The following is a 26,575-nucleotide window of genomic DNA, read 5'->3' on the forward strand; positions in this document are numbered from 1 at the left end:
GCTGACATCCATTTCTCGTAAAAAAACAATATCTGTTAATACAGATCTCTACTCTGTGGAGGCCATAATAATATGATCCTATTACGATCGGACATGGTCGAAAGAAAAGAAGAAATTTTTTTTTTTATTGTAATCTGTAGAAATGTCTCATTAAAACGTAACAATGTCAATTAATATTTTAAACATAAAATAATAATTGTATTTATTTTTTAAGATTTAATTATTAATAAAATTTGAATCAAACGCACATTTTGTTTTCATACTATTTTTTCACCACTGGCAACTTTAATAAATATTTTTGTTTAAATGTCAATATTGTCAATGTGCCATTCCTGCCGTGTCATATTTCTATTTTCTGATTCGATATCTCCAGAATACTACTGAATATTAAGAATTAAACAGTTTTACACATTAAAAATGGATCCGAAAACACTCGACGAAGAGTTGGTATTCAAAGAACGTCTTAGGTATCTTATATTATGACGTATTTATTAAAATATCTTTGTTTGTTTTTTTATTTAACGCTTTTCACGTGCCTGTTTTTATGCATTGTTTGTGGTTTTATCGTATCGCAAACAAGCATTTTCCCATAAAAAACTGTTTAATATTATTGTTGAATGTTTATTACATGAATTTAATCTTAATTTACATGTTTATTGGGCAATCAAAAGTGTTTTAGACCCATATAATATAACTGGGTATGTTTTTTCTTCTCTGTCGGTACCTCCAAGAAACCATGTTTCGCCAACCTTGTTTTGTCTTCTCATTTAATGCTAGAATTCCTTGGTTACATGTAAATTGTACGTAAAACATTTCACCGTGAGCTTTCTTATCGGAAAGAGATACGGTCTCCAATTTTATTAGATTCAATACGAACATTAATTCAATTTTCATAGCTGATTTTGACAAACTTCATGAATTCAAGAATGAAAACCTAACCTAACCCAAAATCCAGTATATCGGCTATTTTCAAAATTTATTGGGTCTTTTTACTGGTTCTCCGCCACCGGCCGCTGTCATCTGTCAGTGAGCGCAGTGTTGCCAACCGAACTATAATTATAGTACATTTTGATTCGCGTACTATTCGAAAAGTTACATTTTCGTCCGCGTACTATTAAAAAAGTATAGTACGTCAAAAATACCACAATTAAAAAATGCTATTTTTTTATAGTACTTATTCCACTTTAATTAATATATTAGGACCGGTTTCGTCCGCCTCAGTGGGACATTTTCAACAATTGTGCGAATATTCCCCATTGCTTATTTCATTGCTTTTAAAAGTTATCTAGGTAATATTGCGATGTTTAAAGTTCCGTAAAATGTTCGTACTTCAATCACAGCAAATCGTAATAACGTTAAGCGAGGGACGGTGTATAATATAAATAATATAAGATCTCAGTGTGCGATTTTAGTCAATGGACGTGGTTTTGCGTTGTAAGTATACCTACTCTAAAAAACTAACGTGACAGTTAATGACGGCGGCCGGTGTTAGCATTTTTCGGTCGTAAGAGGTGTTATAATTAAGCAGGGCATCGGAATTTCTCGAATTCTCCGTTATGTTTGTGACAAACAAAAAACTTTCATTTTCTCTACACGTCCTATAATTTTTGCCGAAATACTAAAATGGCTTGGACCGCGTACTATAATTCAATGACAAAAAGATAGCTAAAATTAAAAATGGCGACTGACAGATTACGATGACGGAGAACCAGTAAAAAGCACCAATTTATTTGCTGCTTGTAGACCGACAAGAACCATGTTTTATTTAGGCATGAATTTTATGTCAGTCCTATGCGTCCCGAAGAGGTTGGACGGTCTTTAATATACGGCTATATATTTCCGTTACAACATTTCACAGTGAAGTGTGATACGGCGAATTGAATTCGTACAAGTTTCCGGATACAGAATTCCTTAGCTTCGTCGTATACACTCCGTGGATGGTATTTAGCAGGCTAGGATTAGATTGTTTTAAGGCATCCGTAGCATTGTGTCAACATCCCATCATTACCTTTGTGAGAAAACCTACAGGAGGCGGCGTGGTATGGCTTCCATCAAAATCAGATACTCCCGTATTGCCCATAGAAACGATGCAGTGAAATGTTTGCGGCGATGCATTGTGGACATGGTCGCGATAAGCGAAATTTCGCAATCTCTTGTTTGGCCTCTCTACGTTTACATATTGTGCAAAATTTGCGATTACTTCAAGTCAAGTAATGCAGTCAAGTAATTGCAGCCACCTTTTACAGCACTCACTCGCTCGTAATCTTCGTCGTTCCCTTCTAACAACTCCATACATTGATAATGAATAGAAAGGGCCTTTTCAATGGTTTTAACACATAACTTTCGCACGGGAACAGGTTCGGAGACTTCATTTTCTAGGGAATATGGCAGTCCATTTCCTGCAGCTTTTCATTAGTTAAGGGTACGCCGTGTGATTTTAACAAAGTCAGAATATCATCTACACCAACACCTTCGATGCCTCCGGATATGGCTATAAGACTAAACTCTTCGATGATATTTTGAATATCATTTTCATAATTGCAGTGAACTTCAACAATTTCACCGAACAACCTTTTCCAAACACCCTTCATATACGATTGGGTGATTTCATTCCACGCTTCGTCGATGTTTCCGATAGCTTTCTTAATATTAAATTGTTTCCACCAAACCCGCATGGCATCTCTATCACCTCCATCAGTTTCTTTGAATGAGTTGAGAGAAGTAGAGTTAGATGATCCTTGGATGCTTTAAATCCAGAAGCATTCTTATGGAAAAAAAACTTACGTGTTGGCGTTCGTTTCCAATAGAGTCCCGTTGCAAATAAAACTCCCTCCTCCATCCATCGGAGCAACCGCCAAATCTCGACTTCTCTTCTCTCCTTCTGACGACCTCTTCATCCATCACACCATGACTCCCACAACGGTGACCCCCACAAAGTTTTACACCAATCTAATACCTGTATGTCTAATCATTCCAGAAAATTCTGCCAACAGAGGGTCGTGCTGAAATCCGATTATGAAAACATAGTGAACCGTTGGATTAAAGACAATAAAAGCAATGTCAATCACACCCTGAGATACACCAAAAAGGATTACTTTGGTAAGTTATTTCTTCTTTATTATTCATGGTCTATGTCTGCTCTTCGATCGGAGCGTATGGACTAGAGGTGAGTAGGAAATACTGTCACCAGTTTGTGTACTCAAGTATCGGATGAAACTACCCACACTCTGTACGTGTGGCCCAATAAACTTGTTCCAAAAAACATGGCGAGTCGCTGGCTAGTTGGTAGACTTTCAATACTATTGATATTAAATGCGCGCGAGCGAGATAGCACTTGAATACAATTATATTTTAATTTATTAGTCTATGCATGTGAATGACATCATCTTAGGTATGAACAATAGGTCATAAATTTTCTGTAGCAGCATATTCCCTCAGAAATGTGGTTTGTTCATTTTATGTTCAAAAATATTATAACAACAATCACTCATAAATTGTATAAAATGTGTGTAAAATTTTTTAATAAATGGGACATTTCGTAAAGCCATACTTAGTGTATTTTTGGCGTATGAGGGTCAATGTGCAACGGTAGGTACTTGTTCGTCATACTTATAGCGGCGGCGAAGGGTGGAGGTAGGCTGGTAAGATCCGCCATAAATAGTGCACATTAAACTTTTTTGGTCACACGTATTTGTTTTTATTGAACAAAGACTACAATTATTCACAAATGCTGTTAGTTAGTTTTTTAAAAACAATAAAACACTGCCCTCCCCTGCCCCACAAACCATAATAGTTTTGGTATACTTTGGGCGATACGACAAAATTGTGCACACTTTTTCATTCATACTTATTTTGTTTTCGTTGGATTAATAATACATATTACACATATTGTTGTTTCATTTTTTTTATATTCATTTAGCTCTGCCTAAACCAAACTATAATAGATAAAAAATATTATTCTATCTATAAAATATCCAAAGTTATGTATGATTTAATTGCATAATTTTAGATATTTTATAGATAGATGAGTTTTTTTGACTAATGTATATTATGGCTTGGTTTTCGTAGGGCTTAATTGAATTTTAAAAACTAACCAATATGGTCTGTAAATTGTAGTCTTATGACTGGTAAAGTTTAGTGTGCACTATTTATGGCGGATCTTAACAGCCTACCTCCACCCTTCGCTACTGCCGTCCCCCGGTGCGACACTCGCTCACAATGCACCAACGCTACAACTGAGATCTACATGCTGCAGGACTGACGTAAGAATCAGGGTAAAGTACAATGGTACTTTATATTACATAACATTGAAGGTAGGCTGTTAAGATCCAGTACACACTAAACTTTTTCAGTCACATTTATTTATTTTCATTTAACTAAGAATACAAATTGTAGATGGTAATGGTTAGTTTTTAAAAATCAATTAAACCCTGCCTGAACCAAACCATTATAGTAGAGGTACGCTGTGGAGATCTGATAAAAAAAAATCGGTGTGTGTACTTATGTACGCGCGCTAGAAGTTATACTTATTATTATACAGTTTTAAGAAAGTTTTTGACGATTTTTAGCTCGGTATATGTGATAAGTAGCTCTTTATAAAAGTGAATAAATGTATGGAGAAAATCATTAAGTAAAATGTCAACGAATGTTTCCTCGTTACATCCGAGTTCTCGCTATATCTGTGATCGTAATAACCGAGTTTGACTGTACGTATATATGACAAAGTTTAGTGTGCACTATTTATGTAGAATCGCCACAGCCTACTTTCACCCTTCGCTACTGACACTCAATTATTTGACAATGCAGATGCAAGTTGACGAGATTGATTGCTTTGATTTTGAATTTGACGGCCGTCAACGCTCTCATTTCATTTCAATTGTTGGGCAAAATGTGTATTTCTGTGTGCCGTATCAGTGAAAGATAAAATAATTATTTATTTCTGTCTCTTTTTACAGATGAAGATTCGTCTGAGATATATAAGAGTGGAAATATGACATTGCTCACGGAAATGCATCCCGGCCAAAGAGATTTTTCTGATCTTGTCCGAGGAATGTCTCCTATCGTCGTGGAGGGTCTGGAGCACCTAAAAGGGGTCTACGGAGAGACCTCAGATCAGATGCATGACAGATTAGGCACGACAGTTTTTAAAATAGGACAGAAAAAAAAGTCATACGATCGTTCTTTCTACGATAATATAGTCAGCGGAAAGAACAGAATTATCTATGATATCGATAAAAGAATTGATGATGATGATGATGGTGTATGTGATAATAACGATAAAATTAGTGACAGAAACGCTATCAAGACAAACGACTCGACTATCAACTGTAAACTTAATGTAAATGCTAACAGAATCATTGATGAATATGGTAAAATAAAAGATGGAAGTGTCGAGAATCGTTTGTCACCTGAAATTGATGAGATTAAAGCTGATAGCGACGGTAAAATGAGCGATAGAAATGGTATTGACGACAAAGGCGCCGAGTGCAGGGTATCGAATGAGACAGCGAAGACATCTGACGATGGAAAAGGTAAATCTGCTGTTTTTTTCCGTATTATTTTACATTTTCACTTTGATTTATGCGCTACTGAAATGTTTTCAATTTGAATTTGACACGTTCAAAAACTATTTAATAATTTCAAAGATATGCCAATTTAAAATCGATATTTTGAGATATCCAGGGTTCAGTGACTAGCTCAGGTGTTGATAGAACTTCGGAAACACAAAAATATAAGAAAAGAAATTAAATAAAAAGTCTTTCTTGTTCGTACGTGGTCTTATATTTTCATGGTTAGTTTTACAAAAGTTTATTTTCGGGTTTTTACAGAGTAACAGTGATTCAGGTCTGTTCGCTTTGACCAAAAGACGCTCACTGCTCTTCATGGGGTTCTTCTACCACTCCTCAACCCAAGCCAGCTTTTGAAGGGACTCCCGTGATTGGCCAAATCCGATCGGATGATCTTTTGACTTGGCGAATCACGAGGTGGACCTTAGTGCCGGCGCGTAACGAGTTCAACGTTTGCGCAATGCGCGGCAAAATTATAATATTTGAATTTGCTTCATTCCTTCATTTAAACCTTATAACTAAACATTTTATTTCTTATAGCTAGTACATATTTTTATATAAAACAAATTTATTATATTGTTAAACTATGGGTTGCATACATTATCTTTCATACTTTAATATTACCTTAACGTTTGCTTTTCATCTTCGTCCGGCATGTTACTTCCATATACCGGACGAAGGACTTTACCCAAGAATAAAACATTTACGTAATTGAGCAGGGAATCAGATCAGGTATTTTATTCAATTGTTTATAGAGATCAGGGTAACGGTTCGGCCCGCTTTTATTTAATATTTATAAACACCAAGAATAACAGGTATGTGTCAATTTCCTTACAGACTGTAAAGAATGTTTCACGATATCACGGTTGACGTTTCACAAAATGGTGTTTTCTTAAGAATCCTAACCCTTTAATTCAAATCATGACCCCCACATCCTCAAGCGGGCCTCCCAACCTATTGTTAAGGTTCAGGGCAGTGTTCTCCAAATAATGGTATTTTGTGGAACTCCACGGTTCCGTGTAAAATAAAAGGTATTCTGTTCCTTTGAGTGATTTTTGGTATTTTTAAATAAATCCACTTGAATTGACGGCACTTAGCATTATTTACATTATATGTAACAAATATTACCCCTTCCACTCGCAAGAGAGAAGAGAATATAATTTATAATAATAATAATAAAAAAGAAACATAATTAAGTACTATTTTATACAGAAAAATAAAATTTCGAATACAGAATACATAGCACGTCACCAAAATGTCTACGTCTTTTGGGAGCGCATTGACTAGTTTTAGACCCGTTGCTAATGGTGCCTGATGGGCTTGACTCGAGGAAACAGTTTTGACCAAGAATAAATCATGGCTGCGACCACTCAGGTAATTGACAGGCGCATGTAAATTCAAATTCTTTAGGACACATAAACCCCCACGGTGGCCGCGCGGCATAAGTGTTGGACTATAAAGCCGTGGGTCCCAGGTTCGAATCCTGGGTCTGGCAAGTACACAATATTGTTTTTCAATTTGTGTGTGTCAGGGTATGGACCTAATAGGTTGAGCAAGTGGCTGACATCCATTTCTCGTAAAAAAACAAAATCTGTCAATACAAACCTCCACTCTGTGGAGGCCCATATGATCCTATCAGGATCGGACATGGTCGGAAAAAAAAAAAAAAAAAAAAATGAATCGAAAGTTTCAATGATCGGTTTGAATAAATCTATTGCTAGATGAAGGCCTTTCCTAGCAAATATTTCTATCGGTTCTATGAATTGCATTGTTATATTGAATAGTCAGCCATTGCCAGCTGGCTCCGTTGGTGTTAGTATAAATCATCGACACAGGTCTGACAGTTCCTTCTGTAAGCGTTTCAAATTTACAACGTTTTGGGATATCGAAAGTTCTGAGCTTGTCCCCACCCAGACTTAGCGAAGGACAATAATTATGTAGTTATACATCAAAATAAGTGTAAATGTGGTTGTCAATGTAATGTAATTTAAGATAGTGATCTTTGCAGATGAAAAGCCGTTACATGGCAGCAATGTTTGGATTCACTACGCTCTGTACTTGGAGGGCGCCACCGTCCCGTTGGACTCGTCTCAGAATGCAGCCAGTTTAAAGAATTTGAAGACTCGGGGGAATTCTGTTGTAAGTTCATTTCAGACTCGCAATTACATTATATTACAGTGGAACTTGGTTATTGCGAGGAAGACGGGACCGACTGAATTGGCTCGTTATAAGCATTACAGGTATATCGTTATATAACATTTTTCGCGCCACATTCTATTTAAGTATAGAACATAAAAAATCTGAAAACCATCGTAAAAATCCCCGAAACAAGCATGGCATTCATAAACTACAAAAGAAGTTGTATATTGTAATGAAGTGCTGAGGCGCCGGAGCTGGTAGGTAGGTACCTACTGACTTCAAAAAGCTTGGATTTTTTAAATGCAATTTCAACCATATGTGGCGATACTTTTTCAATGTTGTCGGCGAAAACACCAATTAGGTACACTTAAATTTTTGCTTAGGGTCGAAAATGTTGTTTTTAAACGATCGACACATTAACAGTTTTGCTCGGTATACCCGAGAAGTAGCTCGTTATAAAAATGAATAAATGTATGGAGAAAATCATAAACTAAAATGTCAACGAATGTTTCCTCATTGCATCTAAGATCTCGCTATTTCCGTGATCGTAATAACCGAGTTTGACTATTATTAATAGCACTCTTTCATCTGAAGCATCCGATTGCTGTGAATGCCCTTTTCGGTAGGTTCACTAAATATCAGTGACGCAGGGTGGAGGTAGGCTGTTAAGATTTGACATAAATAGTGCACATTAAACTTTGTCAGTCATACGTATTTGTCTTTATTGAACTAATACTACAATTACTTACAGATGGAGTTGGTCAATTTAAAAAAAAAAATTAAAACCTGCCTAAACCAAACCATAATAGTTTTGGTATGCTTTGGGCGATCCGACAAAGTTGTGCACACCTTTTCATTCATACTCATTTGTTTTCGTTGAATTAAGAATACAGTAAAACCTCGTTAATACGAATTCCACGGGACCGATTATTGAAATATGAAATGTATGGCGGAAAAATATAAAAATTTTGAATAAAAACATAATTTTTGATTTTATGGTATTTACACTATTTATGGTAGATATTAACAGCCTACCTCCACCCTTTGCTACTGTCACTTAATACGAATAGATTAAACAAAGAATGTCTCCCATTGCAAATGTACGTCTTCTTTTGCTCGTGACCCTGTGCTATTTTCAATAACTTTGTTGATTTTGTGATATCACTGTTTTTACAACACCGAGATCCGAGGTATATGATACTGAACTCCAATAGTAATTACAATATGTCGGTTGTAGAAAATCAAAGCCGACTGCAGTGCCTTGATCCCTGGCTTGGTCGTCGCCGTAAGATGGCTGCCAATCGGTTCGCGGGGTCGCTTCATCTTACCATCGAGCTGCATGTTTGGCACAACCGGATGCTCCCAACTGGGCGTCAAGCCTGGAGCATCGATTCTACTACTATTACATTCCGTACGGCACTTGGACGCAAACGCCATTAACAGGTAACTATTCGATAAACTGTACATACTTACACTTCCGTGAGGTGAATTGTAATTTTATAAAAACTTTGCGCAATTCGCGCTGAAATTTGAATCGATACCGATAAGGTTATCAATCTTAAAGTAAAGTCTTTACTGACCCTTTTTTAAAGAGGCACCTAGCGGAAAAATACGAAGCTTGCAATTTGAGACATTTTTTGATAATTTACAATTCCAACTGTATTAATGAATAAATATGTATAATAACATTAAAAAGAAAAATATTTTTTATTTTAAGAAAAAATGTAATAAAATGTGAATTTGTTGAATCGGACCGCACCCTAAGAAAATTATTTTTTATTTTAAGTCAAAGATAAACTTACAATTGTAAAAAATGTGAATTTGTTGAATCGGACCGCACCCTATTATTACATATATTTTATGGTCATATTTATTATTAAAATTTAGTTTATTAAGCTTTCTAAGTAAATAAAAAGGATTTCAAGTTATACACATTTATATTTTTTATAAAAATCGATGTTTTTTTAAAATAGATATAAAAAATATTAAAACTATGAATTAGTCAAAAATCTCTTAGGTGATGCTTAGAAAGCTTAATAAACTAAATTTTAATAATAAATATGACCATAAAATATATGTAATAATAGGGTGCGGTCCGATTCAACAAATTCACATTTTTTACAATTGTAAGTTTATCTTTGACTTAAAATAAAAAATAATTTTCTTTTTAATGTTTTCAGATATATATTAATTAATTAATACAGTTGAAATTGTAAATTATCAAAAAAAAATCTCAAATTGCAAGCTTCGTATTTTTCCGCTAGGTGCCTCTTTAAAAACGGCTCAGTAAAGGCTTCACCTTAACTGCCCATCAATGGCGGAGGGAGGAGGTAAGGTGTTATATATAATTCAACAAATAGTGCACACTAAACTTTGTCAGTCATACTTATTTGTTTTCATTGAACTAATAATACAATTTGATGGTCATGGTTATTTGGTAATGAAAACAAATACAATAAAACCTCGTTAGTATGAACACTGATAATTCGAAATTCGTCGTAATTCAAAATTTTCACGAAAAAAAAGTCCCTTGAACATTATTTTCATAGAAAACCACACCTTTAATTCGAAATGATTTCAGAGTCCTGGCATATAAAAATATTAAATAAACCGTAATAAAGTACACTATTTCATGAGCCAGTCATTGAAAAAAATTTTAAAACATCAAAAATTACTTATTTTATGAAGGTAATAAAAATAATCCTGACATTTTATGACCCATTGACAACACACAGCCGCATGTCAGAGGCACAACTGCACTCCACTCAAAGGAAAAACAATAACTCACATGTTTCAGGCTGTAGGTATTATTTTTCTATAATTCTAGCTACTTGGTAACTTCAATTTGTAGATTAACGACACATGGTATTTGCACTGATTTTAATTTGAAAGAATTGTATCAGAAATTTAGTTGGCACATGTACCATCAGAAACGAAATTAATGAAAATATTTCGTAATTTGAATTTTTTTTCGATTTTTGGTCCCATGAATTCGTATTAACGAGGTTTTACTGTAGGTATGACTGACAAAGTTTAGTGTGGACTATTTATGTCGAATCTCAACAGCCTACCTCCACCATTCGTCACTGATCTATCATGGCCCCCATAAAAGGGGGGCTGACAGATCTCTAGCCTGGGGGCCCTGGCTTAGGGGGCCCGGCATGGTGGCTTGACCAGTATAGTGAGATAAAAATTCACCACAAATTTGCTCCAATGGCAAAATATTCACCTGCGGCTCACAGACAGTATTTTGTTTTATAATTATTTTTAGTGCGTTTCCTGACTAATAAAAATGACTATCCAAAATGGCGAATGGTCGCATGTAACTTGGGGGTCGCGATCAGTGCTTCATAATACGGTGCCAAGACGGGAGTGCTAACAGCTCAATAATTCAAGTGGATTTATTTAGAAATACAAAAAATACACGGAATACCCTTAAGTTTATCTCACGGAATACCATTTGGAGAACACTAATGTAGAATACACTATTCTTAACCTTAGCGATAGGTTGGGAGGCCCGGCAAACATTGTGGCCTGTGGGCCCGCTTTAGGATGTGGGGGTCATGTGATCTATACCCTATCCCAAACCGAAACAATCCTGGATTAAGAGCCACCTCTTCAAGCCTTCACGAAGTGAACTGTAAAATATGTGGACATTACCTACACCAAGGTTTCCCAAACTTTGCAAACCCGGAAATTTTAACGGAACACTTAGTTTCTTTTGTAGGTTATTTATTAGCGCAGTTAACCATTCTGCCAATTTTGGCAACTGTCGTTAAACCGATAAGACTTGTCAGCCGGCCAGTTAAAAACAATATACCCCATCTTTTTCATGTGCACGGTGTGAGAAAAGATGGTCCTCCGTCTGTACGTAGATCATGGCTCCCACATCCCGAAGCGGGCCCTCTACTTATTGCTATGGTTAAAGGAAAGGCAATGTGACGATCTTCAGTTGCATATTCCAAATGGTGTTCGAGGTAAAATTAATTAGTGCATGTTTGTGATGTGTGTTTATCTCACTTGGCTGGTCGATCTCTCACCCCCCTCCCCCCTCTTGTAAGAGCCATAACCTATCTAGATACTTGACATCATAAACATCAGTGGAGTTTGATCATCACTCGCCTTTGAATATGAAGTAGATTCTTTAATTATTTTAGTTTTCTAGGCAAAATTGTAAAGTTATTTAACAGAATAGGAGTGAGGACCTGATCGACAGATCCCCTTCTAGAAGAGAAGAGGCGATATGACAGCGAGTCGCAGTCAAAGCCTCGGTAAAATCACAAAAAAAAAAAAAATTATTTTAGTTTTACTTATTTTACTTCTACTTAGTAGAAGATCTTTTAATGTGTTGCAGTGTATAAAACCTTTCCAAATGGTCGCGGAACACCTATTCAGGTTCGGCGGAACATAGTTTGGGAAACCCTGACCTACACAATATGCTATGTTTACACATAATCATGAAAGCAGTAATTTGATTCATTGATTTTTTCAGATATGAAAACCTCGACAATGCATCGAAGAGGGACGATTTCGTATCAATATTCAAGTTGGTCGCCAGTGTGAATGCTATGGGAAAAGATTGTTTCTTCAGGAAAAATCTGGTGGGAGCCGTTAAAATGTATGCCCAGTCCCTCAAAATGTTAGCGGCGTGTCATAAAAACAACAAAAACTACGAGGAACATAGTGAGCTGTACAATAAAACTCTCGTAAACCTGGCATTCTGTCACCAGCTGACGGACAGGCCGCGTACCGCCATTGAATATTTGGACTATGTGGACATCGACAATTGTGATGCGGAATTAGACTGTAAAGCGTTGTTTATCAGAAGCAAATGTTTGTATATGATGGGCGAGTTGACAGAATCCATCCGTCTCGCGCGGCGATGTCTTACTATGCGTCCGTCGAACATCGATATAAGCAAGCACCATTCAGTCGTATACGACGCGTTGCACGTGCCGAATTACGCGCCGAAAAAACAAACCGCACCCGCTGAGACTGATGCGGTTTTTGAAAGATCATGCGAATCTACGAAAAAGGCTTTCATCGATGTCATTAAATCCTCCGATAAAGATAGATTTATCATAAAACTGACGGGTGGAGTAAATGTTGAAGATTTTTACTTGATACAAGCAGTAATGGACGAATTCAAAGATTGGGGTTTTAAAGTCATGGACAATGAAATCGTTTTCAGAAAATGTTGTAATATGACTGACTAAATTTGTACCATTTTTGTCAGTTCTCCGTAGCCTACTTCCACCCATCGCCGCTGCTTTACACTCAAGGGACCAAAAATGCTTAATCATGTTTTAGATTACCGTGAAATCTTTATTTGTCAAAGTCTACGGTCTAGAACAAGCGTGCCCAACTTTGAATAGGCTATAATCCGCCATAAATAGTGCACATTACACTTTGTTAGTCATGCGTATTTGTTTTTATTGAACTAAGACTGCAATTTATGGATGGTATTGGTTAGTTTTTAAAAATCAATTAAACCCTGCCTAAACCAAACCATAATAGATTTGGTATATTTTGGGCGATACGAGAAAATTGTGCACACTTTCTCATTCATACTTATTTGTTTACGCATATTGTTGGTTCATAATGGATAGAAAATATTATTCTATCCATAAAATATTCAAAAGTTATGTATGATTTAATTGCATAATTTTAGATATTTTAAAGATAGCAATTTTTTACTATCATCTATTATGGCTTGGTTTTGCAGGGTTTATTTGCATTTTAAAAACTAACCAATACCATCTGTAAATTGTAGTATTATTTCCGATAGACACGATCCGAGGACACTCGGACCGAGCGCACTCGTACGAGACAGCTTCATACTAATTACTCCTAAACGAGCTAGCTCGGAAGAGTAGAATGCGGTCCGAGTAGCTCTTATAGGAATAATTAGTATGAAGGTGTCTCGCATGAGTATACTCGGATTGTGTCAACGCGGCTTTACGGTTTCGGTCATACTTATTTGTTTTCGTTGAATTAAGTATATTATACATATCATAAATGGTGTTGGTTAGTTTTTTAAATTTCATTAAGCCCTGCCTCGGCCAAACTTTAATAGATAAAAAATATTCTTGTATCTGTAAAATATCTAAAATAATATCACGAATATTTTTTGACTGTTATCTATTATGACTCTAAGCGATGGTGCCCACAGAACGCGTCGGGCGCCGCACTCGCGCAAAATTTCTACAAGTGGCGCATAAATCATTGAAAATACAACGTAATCAAATACGCCAGCGCCCACTGGATATGGCGACGCATTATACGCGCGCGCCGCATGAATCATCGTTTTTTCGCGAATCACCGCTTCTCGGCGATACGAATGAAAGAAAATACAATGGAGTCCATTCATTGAACACAGCGAGCAAAAACACGCTGCGCGAGGCATCGTCGATCGACGGGCGGAAAGCAATTATTTAATTACAGAGAAGTCATTGTTTTATTTTATTGCGTGTTCAGTTTATCGCTGGTTGAATAATGTCGTCGTAAATTTTAATTACAAGCCCCGAAATAATATAATATTTTTATTGCTTTGTTATGAGAGGCGCTGTAATAATATTTATTTTATGCTGCTTGGGCCGCTTACTACATAGGTGAAGGGTAATGCGCGGCGAGAGACGTGTGATTATGGTTATGAATAAACACTGCATACGCGGACTTCGCGCGCCCGACGCGTTCTGTGGGCACCATCGCTAAAACTAACTGATACCATTGGCAATTTGTAGTCTTAGTTCAATGAAAACAAATATGTATTACTGACAGAGTTTAGTGTGCGCTATTTATGTCGGATCTTAACAGCCTACTTCCACCCTTCGCCATTGAGTGGCGGAATGCCACATTATATTAACACGTAATTTTAAATAACCGTGACTGAATTTAAATAAGATTGTTAACCTTTTTATCGCGACATAATTTCGCTCATGTACTTGTTCGGGCGCGCTGCGATTTTTACGATTCATAAATCATACCGAAACGTCATTAAAAATGTACCTAAAAATCCACTGAGTGGCTCTAGCTATAATAAAACATTCCTTTTAATTTTACAGCATGTGAAAATAAACAAAAAGATCGTAAATTAAGCAACAGAGCTTTAAGAAATTCTGTCATACATAATAAAGCACGCTTGGAGTACATACCGCAGAGTGAAGTGGCCTCTATGATACCGGATAAGTGGTAGACACTTGCGCCGATGATTAATGTTCACACGTTTTTTAACACCAACACAGAACGCACACAATCGTTATTGTTATATTATTTCCTTACAACTTGGTCTCATATTTCAGTCACACCTAATTAATGTTTATGGCTTAACTATATTTCAAAAATTGATTTTGTCATGGTAGTCATAAAAACAGGGCACAGAGCATAAAGCGACATCACATGCTTCACACATAATGTTCGTCATTTTTCTTTTTTTATCTTTAGTAGTTGAAGCAATACACACACGACATCTTCGATATGGTTTTGTTTTATTTACTGTTGGAGGAATTTTACGGGGTAAATGTCTTAGGAGTTCTGTTTTTAAAATTCTTTTTGGGTTATTAACTACACGAGTAGTTTGTGATGTCGATGGTCTTGAGGCACTGCCATATGTTTCGATTAATTGCCGGATTACGTTTAATTGAAATTCAGCTAAACTAATTTTTTTACCGGTGATAACTTTGTAAAGTATGCTACTATTTAATAAAAATAAATCTATGATGTGGAATCCAACCTTTTTATACCACTTAAGACTCTTTCGCATACACGAGAGGCTGCTCAACATCATGTCAGCTTTGTCTACCGTGCCCATATTTTTATTATAATCCACAACGCATTGTGGTTTTATAATGGGTTGTCCTGTGGCCCTATTAATTTTATCTGTCGGTACCATGGAGTCATCGTGCATGGTACTGATCATATGCACTTCCCGCCTATCATGCCATTTTAACACGAGCAATGGGCCACGGTTAAGAGATTTTACTTGTCCTTTCTTCAGTTTATCAAATTTTGGCATTGACTTTCGTGTTTTACGTACCGTGCCGCAAGCATTTGTCTTTTTTTTATGTAGAAACTGAAATAATTCTGGGCTGCTGTACCAATTATCACAAAATAGTTTATGCCCTTTACCAAAATAATCCTTCATCAAAGTGGTGACAACAGCCCCAGATATTCCCAAAAGTTCACTATCACTTATTTCGGTTTCTACACCACAATAAATAATAAAGTCTAAAATATAACCGGTTTCCACATCACAAATCACAAATAATTTGATTCCAAACCTATGTCTTTTTGACGGTATAAATTGTTTGAATATTAATCTCCCTTTAAAAACAATGATACTTTCGTCGATGCAGAGATTTTCGTTTGGTAGCATTGTTTCTTTGAATATTTTTCTGCAGTGGTCAAGAAGTGAGCGCACTTTATAAAGACGATCTCCAGTAGGGATTTGGGTATCAGAGTAATGTAGCATTTGTAGAATCAACTCATACCGATCTCTTATCATAGTTTGGCCAAATATTTTAGAATTTAATAATGGATCAGCACTCCAATGTTCTTCAATTGTGAGATGGCGATTTCTTGTCATCAACATTGATACAGCATAAAAAACATACATCTCTTCTGGGCATGTATCATACCAGGCATGGATCCTTGCATTCGGAGTGTGGGCTTGTGTGTTGAGCATATGGTTGTGGTAATTATTTGTATGGTTAACTATGGTATTCATTATTGTTTTGTTAAGAAAATGACGAAAAAATTCCATTTCTGTGGAATTTTCATTGAGCTGTACACTAGGGTTAACGCCTGAGTTGAAACTATCAAAATCGTATGTGATCGGCACGAAGGGACCCGCAGTCCACGATTGGAGTAAACTGTCTGGTGCTGCACTGGTAGACGGTTCAGCCACTCCTTCATCACTGCCTATATTGGAAGGCTCGTCAACATCGTCGGGATGTTCTACTAGCGCAGCTTCTTCATTATCACTTTCCATCTCATAGTCCGAATCCAAACATTCAACATCAGGGATAGACATTTTTATTTAAACACTAAATATGCTATTATAACTTAACAGTTTTGAGGAAATTTAAAGTTTTAATTCACTACACAATAATATTAAATTTTAATCTTAGTTCTTTATTCGACTAAAATGAGAAGAATTTTAATCATCACTTTCCTTGAAATAAAAATGAGTGGCCGTGAATTTTGAAAATCTATTCTACATTTTTTAATTTAAATTTAAATATTTTACAGATTATTATTTACTTATTCTCAATTTTTCGTATGTATTTCCATACAGTACAAAAGATTTATTATAGGAATTTTAAATTATTTATGTGTTAATAATTTCGTTTTCACTTTACAACCACTGATTTAATTCATAAAATCACTTTTCATTTAAAGAATTAACGCACATAATTAATTATTAACAGAATGGCGCATCAATAATAATTTTATAGAAAACCGTAAAAAACTTTGAAATGTATCAATCACAACACGAAAGCAATCGACTGTTGAAAATTATCACCGCACTAGCCGATTTCATGTATGAGATCATTAACATCAATTCGCGCCGGCGCAAATTGCGCAAAGCAACTAGCGGTAAATTTTGAAACCAATCATTGGAAATCTGTTTTACTCCAATATCGACAGGGTATGTGTCTTTGCTTAATTTCGAATTATCTAAAAAGTCTTATTGAAAAAAAGTCACAGATGTCAGTAAAGGAATAACCCAGCTAGTTTTTCAAACAAATTTCGACTGTATTACTCGCCGAATTACGAAAATACGGAGGTAGAAACTTATGGGCACTTCTGGATGCCCTTAGCGGTGAACGGTTTAACTATCATGGGCATTTCTAGATGCCGTTAGCGGGAGGAGGGTTAACACATGGGGACCTGTTTGTCTCGCAAAGTTTTAAGTCTGATTATTAGGTCTTTTTGAGAATACATTAGTATGTAGTCAAAATCAACATTTCTAGCACCTAACAAAATCAACCAAAAAATGTTAAAACTTATTTTATGCCATGTAGTTCAAAAATTCTTTCTATTGAAAAAATAAGAAACGTTTAAAAATTAATAATGGCGTTTACTGAGACTTTAAAATCTTTTCTTTGGCTACTTTTCACTCGCCGGGATTAGCTACTCGCTTTCGAACATTACTCAAGACCACTTCAGTTTATTAAAAATAATATTTTTCCATAAATACAACTAGAAAACGCTTTTATTTTGAAAAAAACCCACAGAGATCCTCTATTTTAGATTGACGTTAGCAAACTGCGGCAAGACCGGCAACCGTGATATTTTAAGTAGATTCTAGCTCAGTGATGTCTTCGGTTTTTGCGAACATGGGTGTCGAGTGTCCGTTTTCGATCTAACATACGAAATTTAAACTCAATATATTTTTTAAAGAAGCATCACTTACCATTAAAACATGAATATAGTGGGAGGTGGCGTTTGTCCAACTTTGATAGCTAACTACTCAACTAATTCGCAGCATCTGTATCTATTCTGTACCTGTAATATACGGTTGCTCCAATATTACTTTGAGAGAATTTCGGATTGACCACCGTCATGCCAATTTTGTACATATAAAATTTAAGATAATTTAAAGCCAAATAAAGTGTATATCGGTTGCAAACCATTATAAACTTAATTTTATTACATTTGCAATCAAATAGCGCCCGTACACGTGCATGGATTTACTGGCATCAATAGTGCGTATTTTAAACTATCGTGACAATAACTGTTTACAGGTAAAAGTGCTGTCTCTCTCTCCAATCTCATTCTTCAAGAGTAAGCGAGACGTGATGTTGTCATTTTATGATACTATTTGACAGGTAGTGAAAATCGGTTAACCTCAAAATGAGTATAGTTCGTTTTTTTGTCATTATTCTACTGCGCAGGCGCAGATCGAAAAAATTCCTACTGTCGCATGAAAATTCAGAAGCTTCCAAACATTTTTGATTCATCCATGCAAGCTTGCAACTGCAGGATAATACATGTTTACCCATACATTTTCTTGTTATGGCTGCTATATTACTTACTGTCAATCAGTGGCGAAGGGTGGAGATAGGCTGTTAAGATCCACCACAAATAGTTATTCAATAAAAACAAATATGTATGTCTAACAAAGTTTAATGTGCACTATGTATGGCGGATCTTAACAGCCTTCCTCCACCCATCGCTGCTGCTGTCTACAATAAATCCATACACGTGTAAACGGGGTATAGTGCTGTATTTTGAGTACTTATTTTTTATGTAATTATATAATTTAGGAACTGAATATTGAAGGAATACAAGTGACAAACTTGATTATTGCATTGTATAAAAAACTATTAGCATTTTATTCCAAATGTTTGATTACGCTCTATGAACTGTGTATAAAATGAGCCCATATGCGGAAAAGTAGCGTTATCCTCAAAACGGTGTTCACAAAATATTTCAGCTGATTGTTGTGGATGTATCCATTATCGAAATATTTCATTCTGATGAATGAAGGTAGTTTGAGTAATTGAGAACACCTCCCCCCTTAAACAAAAAAACTATTGAATAAACAACCATGTTTATAATAAAATATACGGTAACAAATTTAACATTGTTTTTCCATATAACATAAAATAATCATACAACACTGATTTTGATGGTAACATGATGTTAGAAATGATGTCTTCATCAGGAGGTCCATTTTCAACATTCGGATAAATTCCAATATATTTTTTTAACCAATCAGCACTTTGTTGGCTTTACAAAAGGCAAACAAAACAAAATGTCTTCCATTTTCTTTACATCCTGTTGGATTGTAATTCCCATTTCCCAAAACTTAATTAAAATAAATTCAAAGATTGAAAATATTGTATATTACCTAAGTATATTTTCTTCTTTCCGTTAAAAGTTTCATAACTTTGACCACTATTTCTTTTTGACGTAATAATTAGTTTCATTAATGACACGCCTTTTTTGAACAAATAAATTCAGATTTTATACTCTGAAGAGTGAAAACAAATTTATCGCAATAACAAATAGAAATGACGCGACCGTCCGCAATCACGAATTATGTGTATGTACTCACTGTGTAGTGTGAGGCATAGATATTATGGTGTAAGGATAAACAGCGTCAGTTTGGACAGTCTACTGCTACATATTGTTAGAATATCAAAGTAATATTTGGTGAGTGCATGCGGCATAGGTGTATGCCGCGTAATTTAAACCGATTTACCGAAAAACAGCGTTATCGTGATAACACTCGTTTTCCTTATATGGGCTCAATGTTGTTACACATTATTTTTATAGCATCGTATTTCATTTGGATGTTTTTGACTGACTGTATCTCTGCAAACACTGATATTTTATCTTGGAGTGTGTTGTTATACTGATCAATAATTGTGAACCTCATTTACAGAATTTGTAATATCTATATAATGTATATACCTTTATTATTGTTAATAAATTAATTTATTGGATTACAATCCACCGCTACAGGGTGTTTGAAAAACCGTTTTATAATAAAAATATATAATAAACTATTTCTTTTATTCACCGAATAATTTACAAGATTTAAGAATGTAACCATCTTTATTTTGAATATACATAATTTAAAAACACCTCAGATCGTTAAGTACTAGAAAGAATCTTTTTTGAAAAAATACAACGCCCGACGGGACTTGAACCAATGTTCCCTGTAAGGTGTGTAATGTGCACGCGCGCACCTACCAAAATATGTCCACACACATGTTTTCATCCCCCGCACAGTCCTCACACAAAAATATTGTAAAAGAAAGTTTCCTTTGCCAGATTTTAGTTTTGCTCGAATGCACGAAACCATCACATGCACAATTATTCGACTCATTTCTCGGAAGGCGAAGGTTAAGTACGACTAATACGACCATGCAAGTGAAATTTTTACATCGAGCGAGATCACTATATGCGTCCCGTTCTATCGCGTGCCAGAGTATACGAAAAAAAGATACGTATTTTAGTGTTTATCAATGACCACCTGTGACGGGTCCTCTACATTATTCTTAGTCTGACATGTTTCAACTTGCAAGAAACATTGTCAGTACAGTCTCACAGTCGTCCTTATTGTGAAAACATCACAGTTCTTACAATATTTTTTAAACGGTAAAAGTATTCGTGCCAAAAAGCAGTTTGACACTAACCCTAGTTACGCCACTGCTCAGATGCATTGATGATCCGCACACACAATAGAAAAGTTAGAGGGAACGTTGACTTGAACCTGTAACCATTGGATTTGCACCGATCAATTAAGCTACGGGCGTACTACTTAATCACGACGAAATTGTTACACGGAATGCTTATCAAATTGCGTTCCTTATTGATGGCTATCAGTTTTTGTGTTTTAAATCCAGGTATCAATATTATAATAAATTATGTGACCTCGTTTTTTTACCGGGAGGTCGCTACCATCACTCCGCTGCGTAGACGCAGTAGGCCCACACGCCGGCGTGTAGCGTGTGTGACCGGCTTTCAACTTTTCTTGGTGTATTGTTTACAATCTGCTTGTTAGCTTGTTCGATGATGACACTGGGCGTCTTTACATGCAGATTGTAAATTCGCCAACAAGCAGCTCGTAAAGTAGATCAATGACATTGACGCTTTAGACACTTAACTAGTGTCATAAACGTAATCCGATCCGGCGGCATCGGTCTAGTTAAGTAAACGGCTTGGTAGTAGTATTTATTAAATGTTGGAGGGTTTGTAAGGTGGACAAACGCGTCTCAAATTAATAATAATATTGCAATGGATTTAAGTTTTGTAATATTCCATTTGAGTCGTTTTTTGCGACCCGGCATCTTCAGACACTATTACAATGACAACGAACACTATCAACTCGTTACCATCAAGTACATTTGTATTAATTATGTTGATAGTATTAATATCAATGATAATAAATGGGCATCCAGAGAGCGACGAACTAGTTTCAGGTGGCCACCAGGTAAAGCGAAATAGAATATGAGTGTCCACATGTTGGAGTGACCGAGAGTCTGAGAGAAGCATAAGACAAGCTCAAAGATGGCTGTATATTGTAATACAAAACATCCTAGAAATATCATCATCATCATCATCAGGGGTGCGACAACCCGGTGTGGATCCTGGCCTCCTCCAACAGCTCCCTCCACCTGTCCCTATCCAGTGTAGCCGCTTTCCAATATGGTACCCCCAGAATACGGCAGTCACTGGCAGCTCCATCTAACCAGCGAATCTTTGGCCTCCCTCTTCTTCTACGTCCTGTTGGATTGCTGGACATCACTCTCTTTGCCGGTTCATTGTCCTAGAAATATACCTATTGGAAAAAAAATGACACCGGACAGATCAACTCGATTTGTATCCATCGAATTTCGCACAAAGTGCTATACAAATTTAACCATTAGCCGTCATATCTAATTACGATTAATTTAAACACTGGTCCTGCTGCATGGAATTGAATCACTTTGGCGACTGGCTTTTATCATTTGAATCAAAGTAACAATAATAAGTACACACCTTGATTACTGGTCGGGATCAAGAACCTCCGATTTTCTTTATTTCAACTACGGCCGATCCTAAGATCACGTTATGGTCCTCCACAGAACGGAGGTTTGTATTAACAGATTATTGTTTTTATGAGAAATGGATGTTAGGCACTTTGCTCAACCTATTAAGTCCATACTCTTGACTCCAAACACAGATTGAGAAACAATAATGTGTATTTGCCAGACCCAGGTTCGAAACTGGGACCCACAATATTATAAGCCGACACGTAAGCCGCTCGGCCATCGTGGGCATACTTGCAGTTAGGTGCTAATAATTTAATAAACCATTTTTTCTATTCTACGAATAATTCACAAGATTTGAGAATGTTGACATTCAGCATTGAAAATATATAATTTGAAAACACTGCGTAGTCATAAGTACCAATGGAAAAAATATGATGTGACGTCTCGTGGGGGTAGGTAGGTCAGGCGTTGCATAGGGGCGGCGAATGAAAGAACGGATACAAATATTACAACTTTTGACAGCAGCATGCATGCATGGATCAGAAAAGTGTAGCGGCTTTTCTCAGCAGTGATGAACCTACCGGAAAAAAAATATGAACACCAGTCAAACAGCATCTAACAATGACAACGCGTCTTGCTTACACTTGAAGAATGAGATTGTCGACAGTCGACACCTTTTGCATGTAAACAGTTATTATCGCAATACTTTAATTTACACACTATTGGTGCCAGTAAATCCATGCACATGTACAGGCGCTATAGAGACCGATTTGACTCAATTTTTTTACGACAAAGACAAGTCTGCGCTAGGCGTTTATTCATTGAATAGAAAAAATAGTTTCTTCTTATTGTGCCATCCCCTAGCGGAGGTCGGCCACCATCAAGGTGATCTTATCTTTGTCGTCTGCTACCCGGAACAGTTCAGTGGAGCTGCACTCGTACCAATCACAGAGGTTCTTAAGCCACGAAATGCGGCGCCGTCCTCTGCTACGCTTCCCATTGATCTTTCCTTGAATGACAAGTTGGGGAATGCCGTATTTTTGTCCTCCCATAATGTGGCCGAGGTACTGTAGTTTCCTGGTTTTGATACTACGTAGAACTTCTCGGTCCTTCCCCATTCGATTGAAAACTTCAACATTTGTCACCCGGTCAGTCCAAGGAATTTTGAGGATGCGCCTATACAGCCACATTTCGAAAGCTTCAAGTCTCCGTGACATCTCTTGCTTAGCGTCCATACTTCCATACCATAGAAAAGAATTGACAGAACATAACAACGTACCATACGCAGTCTCAGACCTAGGTTAAGATCTCGATTGCTAAGGAGGCGTCTCATTTTGAGAAAGGCGCACCTTGCGATCTCAATTCTAGTTTTTATTTCCTGAGACTGGTCCCATTTCTCATTGACCCATGTACCTAAATATTTATAATGGGTCACACGTTCGATTGGTTCGATGTTAATGACAAAACTTGTGTTGGTGTCTGGTGTCGCTATTTTTGATGCTAGTAATAGTTTTGTTTTCTTGAGGTTCATTTTTAAACCATAAGAATAGTTTAAGAATACAGTATTATATAATAATATGTATAATATTGGGGATATGTGCTATTTATTTTTTCCAACGTAGTGCCATGCAAACAAAAAAGTTTGGAGACCACCAGTCTAAAGGTTTCCTTCGGGACAGACAAACTGCTGCTTGACAATATAATGTCACTTTAACTCATCAATAATTGTGGAAAGGTTTCGATACAAAAAAAAATACAATTTTATTTGTCATAAATCAAAATATATATATATTTGTGATTATTATAAAAATAGGAATGTTGTTTTGTTGGTCGAGTTTCAAAGGAAATATACACTGTATACGTAGATTATTTTAAATACATTTCAATAAAAAACATAAGACATGCGTCAAAAACACACGGCATTGCTCAGAATACGCATTAACCGTTGATTATTACGCGTAGATGAAACTCTCAGTGATACACCATTGTCCAGGTGAAATCCAGGTCCATCATCGTAGTATTAGTGCAGGGTTTCTTCAGCTTTTTGAGCCGCGAGCCAGATTAAGGTAAAAGTTTAAGTTGGCATAAGAAAATGTTACGATAAAATACAGTACGTATATTGGTAACAAAATTAAACATTTTATTTGTTTTACTACACAAGCCATGAGGCCCAATGATAAGAGTGTAATGTGGCTTTAACAAAATCACATAAATGAATTGTGACCTCACGGGGAATCGTACCCGGAGCCACCTGATAAGAAACCAGTCGACTGCTTAATTTGCAAACCAGCCAACTGCACTTTTCACCAAAAATGAGATTTTGATGGTATTTTGTTATAAAGCATGTTTTCTATGCTCGCACAAAATTTCAAACTCCTAAACCTATAAATAAATGCGTTATCGTTCTTCAAACAAAACAACCAACTGCAGGTGCCAAATTTCCAATATCGTAAATGGAACAACTCCGCTCTTTATATAAATTTTGTTTATATATAAAAGGGAAGCTAAAATAGTGTATTAATACATAGTGCCACTTATGTCAAAAAAAGTATATTTCTGGAATTATTAAATTCCGCTCGATAGTATTGTTTTTTCTCCTTTCTGAACAATTTGCCCAAATGGAGTTAGCTGGTTTGCAAATTAAGCAGTCGTAGTGCTTTACGCATTGGATTATGAGGATCTTACCCAATGTATTACCCAAGCTGCATTCTACTTCATAATTTGGTTTACGTTGTAGTCGGAAATAAAAGCCTTGACTCGCACATATATGCTGTTGCAAAAGGCAAGCAGTACATTCAATATTGCTGGCTTTTCAACCAGAATGCCAATGAAAAACTAGCCAATACTGCATGCAATTCGTAGTCTAAGTTCGATGAAAACAAATACGTATGAATGACAACGTTTAGTGTGCACTTCACCACTGCAGGCCTCATATCGTAGAGCAAAATTCGTATAGGAAACCATGACTTGTACATCGATGTAACCTATTTGGTTTGGCACCATGTAGTCATTTCATTGTAATTGCTGTTATGAACGCAAAGCAAAGAAGTTACGGTCAACCTACGATAGGATGGACACTTGCCGTCTCAAAATTGTTTCACCTACGCATAATAAATCATCGGTTCCACACTATATTAAATTATTTTATCCAGTTTTGTAATCGGATAGTCATACAGTTACAGATCAAATAAAACAGTCAGAAGTTTAAGAGAAAATCATCAAATGAAACTTGTAACAAAAACCTAAATAGCCAATAGCCGAGAGCATAGAATGTTTAATTGCCCGATAATTATTTAAATCAATTTGTTAAGTAAGTAACGTTGAGGAATCCAATAGGATGCAGATAAACATTACATTGGGTAGAAATCCAAAGAATAGCACGGATATTAAAACAGTGTTCGCCAACCTTTGTACATAAAGAAATAGAGAACTTTAAAGCCAAATGAGACACTGATAACCGAACAAATATACAAGTACATCAGTGACCGAGTCGAGTAAATCAACATCAAAAATAAAAATATACGATTGTAAATTCAATATAAATATTTTTGAAATTCTGTAAATAGTTCTAAACATTCAAATTAAACACATAGCTATGAAAATAACAATTTATACAAACGAATATTCATGGGTTATGATACAATGTTAATAAGGTTGATACAATGGTTAGATGTTTGAATCCCGTTTCACAAATAAATATGTCACTTTCGTCGATAATTTTCGACAAATACGTATCTCAAAAAACACAACTTTTCAGGAGAGACAAAAATAACAACTTTATTCTCTCAGTTTTAAATTCAGAAATAAATTTTCTTCTATGAAATATCCATTTAGTATAGTTACATATATTTTCATGAAAAAAATGTTGCGTTTCTTCAATCTATCCCACTACACTTTCGACCGATCAGTCATATTGTTGAAGACTCGAGAATGCCTTGCAACTTTACTGTGAATCATTCAACAATATTACTGTAGTAAACACGTATCTTGACTTACGAGAAAGAAATTCAGTATTCTGTGTACTTACAAACACGTAACTCATGATATGAATTTATAATACAGTCGAACTTAGTTGTTACGAGGAAGGTGGGACCGACTGAATTTGCTCGTTATAAGCGTTACTCGTTATATCAGAGAATAGGTATTTTTAAATGAGCGGTCACATAACACAAAAAGTCGCAATTCAAACAAGAATACACAATTAGAATTTTTCCCAAAACAAGCATGGCATTCATAAACTACAAAAGAAGTTGTTTATTGTAATGAACGCTGGTAGGTACCTACTGACTTCACAAACCTTGGATTTTTACTTATTTCAACCATATGCGTGAATACTTTTTCAATATTGTCGGCGAAAACACCAATTAGGTAGGTACTTAG

The 26,575-nt window shown here is 36.0% G+C and overlaps 1 protein-coding gene across 1 annotated transcript; it reads left to right on the plus strand.

Moving 5' to 3' along the window:
• The first annotated feature begins 311 nt into the window (after positions 1-311).
• LOC147076053 (uncharacterized) lies at positions 312-13,052 on the plus strand. The gene is made up of 6 exons (XM_085941537.1): positions 312-467; positions 2,978-3,099; positions 4,956-5,531; positions 7,576-7,706; positions 8,944-9,149; positions 12,199-13,052. Exons 1-6 carry the CDS (start codon positions 418-420, stop codon positions 12,920-12,922), a joined length of 1,809 nt encoding a protein of 602 aa, XP_085797663.1. The 5' UTR covers positions 312-417; the 3' UTR covers positions 12,923-13,052.
• The last annotated feature ends 13,523 nt before the right edge of the window (positions 13,053-26,575 follow it).

Source organism: Rhyacophila brunnea, unplaced genomic scaffold, assembly GCF_057557595.1.
Source record: "Rhyacophila brunnea isolate RB1 unplaced genomic scaffold, BYU_Rbru_1.0 scaffold_13, whole genome shotgun sequence".
NCBI lineage: Eukaryota > Metazoa > Arthropoda > Insecta > Trichoptera > Rhyacophilidae > Rhyacophila > Rhyacophila brunnea.